Source organism: Equus quagga, chromosome 16 (genome assembly GCF_021613505.1).
Source record: "Equus quagga isolate Etosha38 chromosome 16, UCLA_HA_Equagga_1.0, whole genome shotgun sequence".
Classification (NCBI taxonomy): domain Eukaryota; kingdom Metazoa; phylum Chordata; class Mammalia; order Perissodactyla; family Equidae; genus Equus; species Equus quagga.
In genome coordinates, this window is record NC_060282.1 from 17,075,548 (window position 1) to 17,089,659 (window position 14,112).

Genomic DNA, 14,112 nt, shown 5'->3' on the forward strand with positions numbered 1-14,112 from the left:
GATGATGTATTTTGCGTAAAAAGGGGTACAGAAAGATTTTGAAGAGAGATCAGAATAGAGAAATGAGGTAGCTTCTTAGATACTGAGTAAGACCTTCCCAGTGTGGTCTTATCATTTCTTTGAGATAAATATCTAAGTAAGAGATATCTGTGTTTAAATACAGCTACCAACAAAACCAAACACCCACATTCTGGAGTCAAATTACTGTAATGTTGTTTACTGTTTTGTGTTATTCAGGCCTGTGTCTCATTGCTGGTATCACTGAGAGTGGACTATTTTTCCAGGCTGGAGATGCTTGACTCCAATTTAGTAGTGTTTGTTTTTCTTGTTTACATTGAAATCCAGTTTCAGGGACTTATCACTAGTTTTTTATTTATATAATACTCAAATAAATGTTTAAACTACTGGCTTTAGTACCTGATTGAGTAACAGGTGTGGGAAAAATATTATCCTGTGATAATTGCAGACTAGTTCAGGGACAGGGAAATTTTCCAAAGAGGCTTTGCAATAGACTGCTGAGACTAAAATACATAAATAGTATAACCATGGAATCCATGGAAAGGGAAATCCACGATCATTATTGTCTTAAGAATGTTTTCACCTCTCTGTTTTAAACACGGATTGATTGCCTCCTCACGCTGTGGGACAGCCGCCACTGTTCCAAGTTACTCGAGTCTTTTCTATCATGCCACAGGCATCGATGTGTTTTCCTTTTCCTGTTACTCCCACGGCTGCCACCCTAGTTACTGTCACAAAAACAAATTCCTATATAACTTCTTATAATAGATTTGACCTTTGTTGTTGGCTGCTTTTGATACTCAGCATTTGGTTTCGTAGTTTTTTATTATATTTTTATATTGTCGGGATTGCATTTCATGACTTATATTTTAGTGGTTTTTAAAAGTTGTTTTTCTTACAGTTTAATTAGGATAGAATTTATTAGAATTCTAGAGTAGATTAATCGTATTAAGGTGATGAACCAGGTGTAACTTTTAAGATGACTAGTATTAGATTTATTTATAATTTCTACTTCACCTGTTAACACGAGATTTGGTATAACTATGGGAAAAGTAAAGGCGTGGATAACCCATTGCCTTCACATCAACCCTCACTTTATATGAGGTTTTTCATGCTATTAGAAGGACCTTCAGGCTTCTTAAATTCAGCCAAATGATTAAGCACTTAAATAGTTTTTAAATACATGTATTGCACACAGGTTCTTCGTGGGTCGTTCCTAATGATTCATTGCTATTAAAGATGCTGTATTTATTTTTTATACACTGTAGTTGTCAGGTGCTTCCCTTCTATATCAATGCTCCAGTTCTTTTTTTTTTGGCCTTCATGTATAAAGATACACATCTTCATTCTTTGGGCTTATTATTTTCTTCTTCAGAAATCTATGTCTTTGGGTAATTCTTTACAAGTAATTTTGAGTGCCTAGGAGACTTGTACATCAGTCTGTTTGGTTCATACTCTATAAGAATTGTATTTTAAGGGGGTGGAAATAAAAGGCCTAGGGGAAAGAAAATTGAAGAATACTTAACTCAGCTTCTCTTTAATTTCGTAAATAATTGAGGAAGGCAATATTTCTACATATCAGATAGGGCATTCTTTTTTTTTTTCTCCACAAATATCATTGAGATTTAAAAATTTTTTTAGAAATTTTCAAGCATCAGTGTTCAAAAGTGTTTTTGAAAATTAAGTCCACTTACAGCAGCATTGCCCAAGGATTAGAACTTAATTAGCACAAAAGATCCTAGGATTTCTTCTTTATTCTATCTAATAACCCATTAGAACAGTTTAGTCTTCTTCACTTCAGTTCCTTCTCTTTAAAGTAGATGTAAAAATACGAGCCCCTCTTTTCTTCAGAAGAATGCGATAGATGTACAGTCTTAAACTCTGTCAATAAGTAAATTCAGTGGAAATATAATGGAGCCTCATTTTTGCTGTAGCTCTATTGTATTAAATGCTATTGTTGCTAATCAATGAATCATAGAGCCTCACTAATTAACAGTTAAAGAACTAAGTGATAGAGGGATAATTTTTGAAGTCTCTATCTCTTGAGGTTCCTAGAAACTGGTTTAGTGTGTCTTTTTAACCTGTTATAGAGTAAATAACAATCATATAGACATGTCATTGAGAATTTAAAATTTAGATCAGTTAGTTGTCTTTGTGTTCGATGAGCTTTAAAACCTGTTTTCCCTGTGGTAGGAAAATATAAATTCTAGGTTCTTAATGATGAATTGTATTGCCATATGTGTTGCTGTTTTTTTATTTTTATGAAAGCCTAATTTTAGTGAATAAAATGTTGATGCTATTTCTGCATGAATGCATATATTTAATAATTAAGTGAATTACTGCATCATATGTGCATATTTTGTGCATATAATTTTGCCCCAAGAACATGTTGGTTTAACTGTTTTATTTGTTTTTGTTAACGCTTTGCGTTTCTTTTATAGTCACTTTAGCTTTAATTTTTAAGATTAATTTCTTTGTATCATTTTTCAGGGAACCCATATTGAAATGTCTATTGGAATTATTTTGGGAATTTCAACTATGGCAGGTATTTAATAATAGTAATGTTATTCCATTGTCTGTATATTTATAAAACATTTCAATAGGTTAGGTTTAGAAGAGGATAATTTATTTGAATGAGTTTACTCATTGAAATCTTTATTAGTTTATCTCCTTAATCCTCTTCCTCTAATTCTTGTGAATGTAGCACTTTTTTTGGTGAGAAATTTTAGGTGCTTTATGTTAGTTAATGGTAACAATAATCTACTATATTATGTTTAAAAAAAGTTCCTCTCTTTATTCGTTGTTACCTCAAAACCTTTCTACTTCTATTACATTGTTTATTTTCAAGTTGGGTAGAAAAATCAAGGAAGGCAATACAAGAATGAAAATCTAGTTTGGTTCTATCTCCTTCTTTCTCCCCCGTTAACCACTCTATTCTTCATGACGGTGAAATTTGGGAATGGTTCTGTGTTATGTTTATTGTATAGAACATAGGAAGTAGATGAGTTAATGAAAGAGACGTCTCTTCTCCTTGATTGTCTTGAATTTCAGAGCTGTACATATGGCTTTATTCTTTAACTTCGAAATATTCAGATTTCCTTGAACAAATATTATCTGAAAGTTACAACTACAAAATATTGTACAGGTGTTTTAATATTGAAGCCAAAATGGAAACTGGCTGCCACAACAGAAGAAATCTGCTGCCTGATGGAGGTGGACTGCTCTCCTCTCAGAAGCATTGTGTTCTATTTTGAAATCTTGAGATTCATAGCTACCCAATGAGTCACTTTGGATATAGTCGTTGTCATTTGAGAAATGTGATACCTCTTCCAGACCAGTGCTTTATTGATTTTATAGTGATGTATTATAATGATTTTTCTGACTCCATGTAACAATTCACTTGTCCATTTTTCATTCTTTTAGCTGCTGCTTTGGGAAATCTTGTGTCAGATTTAGCTGGACTTGGGTAGGTTCATTCATTTATTCATCTGTGCATGTGTATACTTATTTGTTGTCTTTCTCTTTTCCATTCTCCTTTAATTGAGAAGTATATTAAAAAAAGGGAACATTTATTTTTCTTCTTCTTCTTCTCTCCAAAGCCCCCAGTACGTAATTGTATATTCTAGTTGTAGGTTCTTCTAGTTCTGCTATGTGGGACGCCACCTCAGCATGGCCTGATGAGCGGTGCCATGTCCATGCCCAGGATCCAAACCAGAGAAACCCTGGGCTGCTGACATGGAGTGTGCAAACTTAACCACTCGGCCACTGGGCTGGCCCCAGGGACATTTTTTTAAATGTGTTTTAGAACTAAATTTTTTAATTTAATATTTCTAAATCTTTGGTGTGCATCAGCAATAGACGGTGTAGAAGCCTGGGTCACACCCCAGTCATAAGAATTAGTGTCTCTGGGGATAGGGCCCTGACATTTGTGTTTAATAATCTTCTCAAGCAATTCTGATAAATGCAAAAAATTTTTCTAAAACTACTATACTGTAAGCAGAGTTGAATTTTCATTTACTGAAGTATTTATATGTATTTTATAGTCATTTCTAAGTGTGAGACAGGATTAAAAGTAAGAACCCCTATCATTATTCCACCCCACCTCCTCCCACTAAGCCCAAATATAAGAGAGATGGCTCAAATGTGAGCATACTGACTGGGCATGTTTTCTGGAGAGAGGAATTTTCAAAGGGAATAATGGCCAAAGCATACACAGGTTTGGCTGGTTTTTGCTCTTTGTATCCCTTGTGGCAGGAATGATGAAATAAACTGGGAATGTCTACTTAGAAAAGGCCGTCTTTCTCTCTGTCTGTTTTTACACTCTCTCTTCCAAGCGGCAGATGGCCTGGGCTGCTTGCTGAGCTGGGGGAAGCCTGGAAGTATAAATTAGACTAAATTGGCATTAATTATTGTGATAAACATGCTCTCTCTTGCTCAGTCTTTGGTTGTGCTTCTTCCTTCCTTGGTTCATTAGAGTGGTGAGTTTTGAGATTTGGATTTGGGTCTAATAGAAGTCGACTTAGCCCTATAATCTAGGCAAAGGCAGCTTTCTAAGTGATCTAACCCTGTGTACTAGATTTCTGCACTGGAGTTTGGGCCCAAACCTGCTGTTAAAAGCAAAGTTTCTTTGCTTCTGGGCCAAGACAGAAATTTTATATTCCTGGAATTCCTGGCGTAAATCTGTGATGATATTGCCTCTTAAACATTTCCATTTCCCAGTTTCCAATATTGAGGTTAATAATGATAATATTATAGCTACTGTATTTAATAGAAACAAATGATCTAAGAGATTTTAAGGTCATTTAGTTTCAGATCACATCATAAAACAATTATTTTTTAATTAGAGATAAAGATTTTGTTGAATCTTTATATTTAAGAACTGTTTCTCCTCTGCCTTTTAAAAAAATGTTAAATAAACAAATACTACGTTTTATCGATTCTCAGATCCACAGTTTTTTTTAGAACTTAACATATCTGACTTTGGGATCCATCATATAATTGATTATAGGCACAGTTTAATTGGCAATTTTCTTTCTTACTGTTCATAAAGTAAGATTGTATCTGGTAAATGATGGCAATTTAGAATTGATAAATATTTGAGATTGCCCTAAAAATTCTGGGCTGTTTTCGTTTGTGTGTAAATCTGATACATTTTGGAAATTTTTGCTTTCTGATGACAGTTATTAATTTATACCATATGTTAAAGTGCTTGCTTTGAATTTGGAATAAGTGCATTAATTGTAATTGCTGTAAAAAATTTTTACATTAACTTGAATTGGTCTTTTTAAAGTAATGGTAGAGAATAATTGCTCTAAGTCAATTAATTTACCTATGTATTACGTATATTAATATGAAAATATTTTTAAACTGAATATATTTATACACAAAAAACAAAAGCTGTAAAAAATGTTTACACCATTTCTAGAGTGCCAATTACAGGTTTCTCTTTGTAGTAATTAGTTTTACTATCTGAGGACATTTGTGTCTCTCTTTAAAAACTTATATTCTGTCCTCTTGTATTTTTAAAGACTTGCAGGCTACGTTGAAGCTTTGGCTTCCAGGTTAGGCCTGTCAATTCCTGATCTCACACCCAAACAAGTTGACATGTGGCAGACACGTCTTAGTACACATTTGGTAAGTACCCTATAGGGTTTATGACGTTGGATTTGGGAAGCCAGAACAAGATGCTGTATATTTCAGTCCCCTGAGGAATTTGAGACTAAAATTGATTGGAGTGGCATTTTTAACAAAAATTGTTCAAACCCTGGGAGTTTTCAGAAGAACAGTAAATTTTATTGACTCTTTATTTTTTGTAGGTGTACTTGATTTTTTAAAAATTCTTTATATGATTCAGTTAATGTTGAGGAGTATTAGTTATGTGCTAGAAAGTGAAGAACATAAAATGAATAATAAACTGTATTTCTTTTTGAGGATTGTTTAGGTAGAGAACCAGACATAATTGTTTATAATGTAAACAAATTATAATTTAGTGACAGATGCAGTAACAGAATTATGCACTAGATATAGCAATAGCACAAGTAAGAGAATTAATACTTTGTGGGGAGAAATTTATTTTGGTGGGGAGATTTCATGGCAATTATTTAATCTAAGCTGATTTTTTAATTATCGATGAGACATTTACTACTGCACCAGAGAATCCCAAGTATATTGACTAGTAAGTAGAAGAGCATGATAAAAACAAGGTGTGTTCAGAGAAATACATGAAAGTAGGTCTTCCTGGGATAGAATATGTAGTAGTTGTGGATAAAAACAGAAGTAGAAAACAGCATTGGAAAAGTCAGTATTGATCAGACAGGAAAGGTATTTTCCTGTCTGTATAAGCTATACTGAGGAGCTTGAACCTCATACCCAGGTGATGGAGTGGTAGTGAAAAATTTTATATAGGAAGGAAACTGGGGGGATCATGATGCCACCAATTAAGAAGAAAAGGAGGAAGAACAAGTTTGTAAGGGAAGATATGAGTTCTGTTTGGGGCATGTTGATTTGAGATGATACTAGGACATTCAAGTAGTGACACCTAGTAGGCATTTGGATTAAAGGTCAAGAATCAGAGAGGTCTGAGTTAGAGATGATGGGTATTATCATTCATTCATTCAACAAATATTTATTGTTTACCTACTATATGCAGTGTACAGATCTAGGAGTTTTGAATATAGGGTTGACAAAACAAGATCTTTTTTCTTGTGATCTTTCTAGCAAGGAAAAGATAGGCAATTAAAAAATCTGACAAATCTGACAAGCCACCAGTGGCCTAGTGGTTAAGTTTGGCGCACTCCACTCTGGCAGCCTGGGTCCGGTTCCTGGTGTGGACCTACACTACTCATCTGTCAGTGGCCACCTCTGGCGGCAGCTCATATACAAGAGGAAGATGGGTAACAGATGTTAGCTCAGGGTGGCTCCTCCTCAACACAAAAAAAGAGGAAGATTGGCAATAGATGGTAGCTCAGGGCAAATCTTCCTCAGCAAAAAAATCCCCAAATCGGACAAAATATTTAGTATATTAGAAGTTCACAAGTGTTATGGGAATTAAAGTAAAAAAGAAAGCCAGGCAAGGTAAGAGAGATTGGGAGTGCTAGGATGGAGACAGATTGCAGTATTAAATAGGAGGATCACCACAGACCTCACTGAGATGGTAGGTGATAGTTAGAACCATGGGAGAAGGTGAGATTGTGTAGGGCAGTGGTTCTTGAAGTTTGATGCTAGGATCAGCAGGATCAGCATTACCTGGGAACTTGTTAGAAATACAAATTCTCAGGTTCCACCTTAGACCTGTCTATTGCTGTGTAACAAATATATATCCATATCCTGCAATTTGTAGATAAATTGAGGTGAATCTAGCTAGCTAATACCAGCCAGAGTGGTTGAGGAATAAGGATAATCCAACATTCTAGCAATTTGGCTTAATGTTTTAGCACTACAGCTGGGATCAAAAGAGGAATTTTTTCCTGGGGGTCTCCTTTTCTCACTAATTGATAATTCTGTTTTCTTGCTATATTATAAGCAGATCTACTTCCCTTCTTCTATGATGAAAGCACGTCAATTACCGAATTAGTGTGTGTGTATATATAGAGAGAGAGAGCAAGAGAGTGTGTATGTGTGTGTGTATATTTTGATAAATCTCCCACCAGCATATGGAGTGAGTCTATTCCTTAGTTGTTGACTCTGCTTTTTTATGTTAGGATCCAATCTTCTACTCTATAACATAGCATTTGGTTACATACAACCTGAAGTAGTTGAAGTTAGTGATCAGCCATCTATTCATGACATAAACTAACTCTGAAATTCACCCATAATAGAATACGTGCCAATACACATGCAAGTTCCAACTGACATAGGCTGTATTTTAAATCCTCATTTGTAATTTGGTTGTTTGGAACTTGGAAAATTCTTTCTTGCAGAACAATATTATAGATGTACTCAAGTTCTCAGGTTAGCCCTAATGCAGTTAACTGTAGAGCCTAGAATATCATAAATACCTGATAATAATGTATAAGTGGCTTTTTTACAATGGAAAAATATGTTTCAGGTTCTGGATCAGGCAGCCAGAAAAGGATATCCCACTTTTTTCCTCCCTCTCTGCCCTACTGACCTTACGCCTTGTTGAGATAACCGGGTTGAAACTCATTGACTGGCATTCCTAAAGTGAGGAAGGAGGAAAGCTTTGGTTTCCACTGACAATAGTAACAGGCATTCTAACAGAATGGGTGGGAAGTGGAAGTGGAGCCTGTTAGCAATGATTGTTCATTGTATATGGGGAAGTCAGGAATCTAAGATATAGTCTCTCTAAGCAAATGTAAATGAGTGTAAATGTTGTCTAAGGTCAAAATAAGAGTCTAGGATTAATGTAATCAGCATCCGGAATGAGGAAAATTTCTGCTTACTAAAACTGTAGGAGTGGTACCTTTTAAAATTTGATGTGATGAAAATGACAAATCTATCAAAGCACGAGCACACCACCACTACCACTGACAACAAAAAGCCAAATAACAGAATTGAAATGTTTTTATGCAAGCTCTTATCAAAACATTAATGTCTACTGTTGAAATTTGTTAGAAAAACTATAAGATCTGATACATAAATGGACAATGTATAGGAAAAGACATTTTATTCAAGACTGTGCATTATGTAGCTATCATAGCATCTGTAATCTTTGATAGAACTTACTTTGTCTTTCTCTGTATAACTGACTGGAAGTTCCTGGAGGAGAGAGACAGTCCCTGTCTCTCTGGTATTTAGCACAGAGTTTGACACATAGTAGATTCTCTATAAATGTTTGTATGAAGTAATGAAATTTAATTGAAAAGTGTTTGACCTTAATAGTCATCATAGGAATGATTAGGCTCACATGTGAGGGGACGGACTATAATTAGTTTTTGGGGTGGTGAACATGATGTAATCTACACAGAATTCAAAATATATTACGATGTACATCTGAAAGCTATATAATGTTATAATCCATTGTTACTGCAATTAAAAAATTTAAAAATTTTTTTAAAAACACCAGTTACAAAAATGAAATTTAAAAAATTTTCATGATGTAGGAGAGGTTGCAGAAAAATTGGTGTGTATATGTACATACATATATTATAATTGGTATATGTATGCATTTGCAGTTTTGTCTAGAATTGACAGCATGGCAATACCCTGTGAATATGCACAAGTATTCATATTATTTGATTTTTAAATAAATCATTGAGGAAGAACTATACACAGAAATATTTATTGTTATATCACTTATAATGGTGAAAAAGTAGCAATGATTTTTAATGGTAGAGAGAGCTTTCAGTAGATTATAGGCTCATCAATTCGGTGGAGTTTGAAAGTTTTTATATTAAGTTTATGATACAGTTTGGAAAAGAGCTTATTGTAACATATGTGGCTGTGGGCGGAGGATGGAGGCAGAAAGCAAAGCTAAGTTTACATAAAGCTTAACCCTATGCATAATGAGGTATCCAGGGGGATAAATATTGAAAAGGAGTATATACGAAGGGGAGCAAATCCAGATATATTGAGAGTACTTGGTGAGGTTTTTTCCTGTCTCTCTGTCTTCTGACATTAAAATATATGTACAATTTTTAAAAAGTGTTTTTCTACTTGAATATTTCTCTGCTGTTATTTTTGTGACCATTTGAAAAAAATTTCCTGGTTGCTTTGAACTTTAAGTGTTATTTGTTCCAGAACCTTTTTGTAGCTTATTTTAATCTTTAACCTGCTATGATCAAACGAAATGCAGTCACAGTTGAATTTTATAGTACCTGATAATTGCTTAGCAAGGATTCCTCTTACAGGGATAAAATAACTTTAAAACATGTTTTCTTCTTTCCTTAGGGCAAGGCTGTTGGGGTGACTATTGGCTGCATTCTAGGGATGTTTCCTTTGCTTTTCATTGGAGGAGGTGAAGAAGATGAAAAACTGGAAACGAACAATTCAGCCTCTTAGAAAACCTATAAAAGATGTAAACTAATGTACCTCAATTATTAAGTATGCTGTCACAGCATTTAGGAATTAAGACAGTTAACAGTGTATAGATATGGGATCAAATAATTCAGCATGTATTATGGAAAACACTAACTTATTGTGGCTTGGTTTTCTTAGGACATCTTTTTAAAAACCCTGTTTAGTATCTTTGTGTAAATTGTTGAAATGCTTTTTCATCAACGGCAGTCAACATTTTACCTTTTCTTTCCCTTTCTTTCCATATCAAAATATCATTTAAGTATCAGTCATTGATGTCCTGTACTGACTTGGGGTTTGCTTATGTGTTACTTAACGTGTGTGCGTGCATGAAAGCATTTTCTGTTGTTGTTGTTATCGTTGTTGTTCCCTGTGGTTACAGCTCAACCTTAAGATTTTTTTCCAAATTAAGATGTTTAATATCAGTTAAAGATTTTCTTGACTCTTTTTTTTTTTTTGGCAACATCAATTTTGTACTGTTTCACAGTAAACATTTACAATCATATAATTTCAGTCATTTTTTTGAAACTCTCACATCTATTCAAAATGGATGCAGACGTTAAGTATTTATTACTCATTTTAATTTTCTGACCTTAGTGTCTCAAGAGCCAAAGGTTAATAAGAGTGAGCAGTTATGGAGTCTCCCTACTACATAAAACCATGTATGTTAATAAGTGTATTATTTTGAGTTGATGTTTTTACTTTTAATTTGTCGATTTTAAATTACATGATGGTTTCTGACTGCCGAGGGGAAAAATGATTATTTTAGGATATTTTTAATGGGGATTGTGGAATTAGGGGGGAACTAAGGGATTTGACATGATTCTTGGAAAGTAAGAGGCTAAAAAATTTTTTTACAAGAAGTAGAAAATGGGAATTGTCAAGAAAGTTTGTGGTGTAAGTGGTGACATTGAAATGATGTTTGCGAAGTTAATGAGATACAAATTATACTGTTTGGGAAAGATTTTTTCCCCCAAAATGTCATCTTCTCATCTGAATTGAATGACTCTGAGTACTCCATTATAATCCTGACATCATTGTATCTTGTTTACTGAATTTTGTTTCTGGATAACTAGTAAGTTTGAGGTTTAACTAAATATTTTATGTTTTGCTTTTTGCTGTGTATAGACTAGTAGTCAAATGTTACATGAGAAGAAATCCTCTCTCCCTGTTTTGGTCTTTTTTCTTCTTTTGGTATTTAAAGCATATTCTAGATTGAAGTTACTTATTTCCAGTCTTGTATATGGCACATAACAACAACAAATATCTGACTTAAACATAACTGTGTATGCATTATAAATTTTCATTTTATGAACCCTTAAAATTTGTTAGTATGTGGTCTATTAAAACATGCTAAAAAATTACTCTTACTTGTAAGAGTAATTAAACACATCGTGGAGGAGAAAAACTGAAATTAAAAGTACCATTTGGGCCACTGAAATTATGAATGTTGGTAAATAGATGCAAAAGAAAGGAAGCTTATAAGATGGCTGCATTTACAGCTACCTTATTTTACAGTTTTATTTGCACATATTTACTTTGAGCTCTTATTTTCAGAGGAGCTGTTTTTCCCCACAAGGCAATTTATTATAAATTCTCTTCTGTGCCCTTCAAAATAGTTTAGTGCTGTACTTTAATCATAGATTTTTGATGGGAAAAACAAGAAAATAAATCATATAACATTAAAATAAATATGTAATGTTGTTATATACAAATAATGTGACAATCTCATTTGATCAAATTAGATTTATAGAACTTGACATCTTAAACAGAATTGTGGTTTGTATCTTCCACATAATACCACATACAAACCAAAAAAAATTTTATTATCATTTCAGATGATAGGATTAGAGTACTTATTTTTTTAGATTTTATTTTTCCTCTTTCTCCCCAAAGCCCCCCGGTACATAGTTGTATATTTTTAGTTGTGGATTCTTCTAGTTGTGGTATGTGGGATGCCACCTCGGCGTGGTTTGATGAGTGTTGCCATGTCGGTGCCCAGGATCTGAACCGGCGAAACCCTGGGCCACCAAAGCAGACCATGCGAACTTAGCCACCTGGCCACGGGGCTGGCCCCTAGAGTACTTATTTTTAAAAACTTTTTGTTTGTAAATGTCCAAGTGCTTTTGTCCCTACCTGGTATATTGCCAGTCCTTTCTGTTTTCTAAAAAAGTATTTTATTGAGGTGCTTAAATTTTCTTCTTATTAATCAAATCCCACATCCACAAACCTTGCCTGTGAGTTTAGAAAGGGCTTTTGATTATTGCTTTCTTTGTTTTGCTCTTGAAAATAACCCAGCCCTCCAGAATCGTTCAGTTTAACTGAACATCTGCAGAATTACTTAAGGTGTCAAAACATGGAATATATACCCTTTGTATTGAAAGATATTTTAACTTATGCACACAGTAAAAATTTGCTTCATTAATTTTCAAAAAATTGAGCCCTTTTGTCTTTAACCTAAGGTACACGTATTTTCAAGATCTTATTCTAAACTAGTATGGTGCTTTGCACAAAGTGATTTCTGAAAAATTGTTCCCTTTAAGATAATGACTTCATATATCATTGTTTCATGTTACTTGTCACAAAGAACCTTATTTCAGATTGAAACTGGAATTCTTATTTCTCATATTAGTCATCTTTGTTGGGGGCACTATATATATGATTAAATGCAACATGAGCTACTTTAGTACTGTTCGTTTGCAATTCATGTTGTCCATGTATTATGATTTATTGACTTGTTGATGCATGTAAATTGGGTATATTTTGTTGCCACTGTATGTTAAATAGTGACCAATGTTTTTACAAAGGAATTGAACAAAAAAAAAAATCTTTTAAGAAATTTGGAATGTGGTTTTGATTTTGAAATTTGATTTTCTTCCTAATCGCAGAAGCCCCTGGTTATTCTGTCGCTAAAGGAAATAGAATTAATAAATGCAGGTTTGTTACAGGATTGTGGCAATGTCACTGAGACAGTAAAATGGAACTATTTATCACCTCCCTGAAATCCACACTTGAGATACAAAATTACAGATTATGAGAGAAGAACCATGCCATATTGAGATAATTTGATCTTAATAGGCTGTCAAAAAAAAGCTCTAGTTAGAGAGATTGGCATAAATCACACTGATGGGTATTTACAGCAGTGATATCCAAGCCTTATATATAATAATGTCTCATTTGCTTACTTCTTTTCTCTAGAAGGTATTTTGAAGACACTAGAAGTTTATGTTTCACACTAAAAGTTTGTGTAAACCATTTTGAAGTAAATCTTCCTAATTTTAGAATTATATTTTCTCACCATCTTAAAAGAGTGTCTTAAATATAATGTAATCTTTTTCTTAGTGACTAAATATCATCTTCATGGGCATTATTGTGCTGTAATGCAGTACCTCAGGAATCTGGTTTTTGTAGTTTCTCACTTTCCTCCCATTTTTTTGCTGCTCTCACTTCTGGCAACTGCTTTATCTTTCTAATTTGCTGCTTCTTGGCTGTATGGACTTAGAAACTAGGTAGCCAATCTTACCATAAATTATTTGGAAAGTATTAGACAGTAAGCTATGGAGCCTCAATGAAATGGTGATGATGGTGATGATGATGATGATGATGATGATGATGATGATAAGTATAATGTTAGCTCCCTATTAAGCACTTATTTGTTGCTATGTACTGTAGTATTTTACACACAGTACACTTAATCGTTTTAACAACAACGTTAAGTTGGTGCTGTTATTATCCCTATTTCATATTGGGCAAATTGAAACATGGAGAGGTTAATTTGCCTGTGATGTCACTACTAGTAAGTGGACTGGAATCCAGCTTGGTCCAGGTGTAAAGCCTGTGTTCTTGACTGCTGTGCAGTAGGGACATCAGTTGCACGGGCTTTGTAATGTTTGTTCTCTGCTTCCTTTTTACCTCTGTAGAGTCATCTTCTCATCTATAACCTAAGGGAATTGTACTTAGAATGTCAAAGTCCGTTTAACAAATCCTGTGTTTTTGGATGCGTACTATGTGCTAAGAGTTCTATAGAGATAAATGAAACAAGATAAGGGGAATAGAAAGTACCAGCGGTCGTATGTAGGGGGTTATTTTTATACAAGGTGGTCAGGGAAGACCTGAAAG

General features: G+C 34.1%; 1 protein-coding gene across 1 annotated transcript in view; it reads left to right on the plus strand.

The window, feature by feature from the left end:
* TMEM65 (transmembrane protein 65) overlaps positions 1 to 11,419 on the plus strand; it is a 47,646-nt gene extending 36,227 nt beyond the window's left edge. Inside the window, exons 6-9 of the mRNA XM_046642167.1 lie at positions 2,509 to 2,563; positions 3,442 to 3,484; positions 5,547 to 5,652; positions 9,868 to 11,419. Of these exons, the coding sequence (XP_046498123.1) occupies positions 2,509 to 2,563; positions 3,442 to 3,484; positions 5,547 to 5,652; positions 9,868 to 9,978 (315 nt within the window). The 3' untranslated portion in view covers positions 9,979 to 11,419. The remainder of the gene's footprint in view (positions 1 to 2,508; positions 2,564 to 3,441; positions 3,485 to 5,546; positions 5,653 to 9,867) is intronic.
* Positions 11,420 to 14,112: the final 2,693 nt, after the last annotated feature.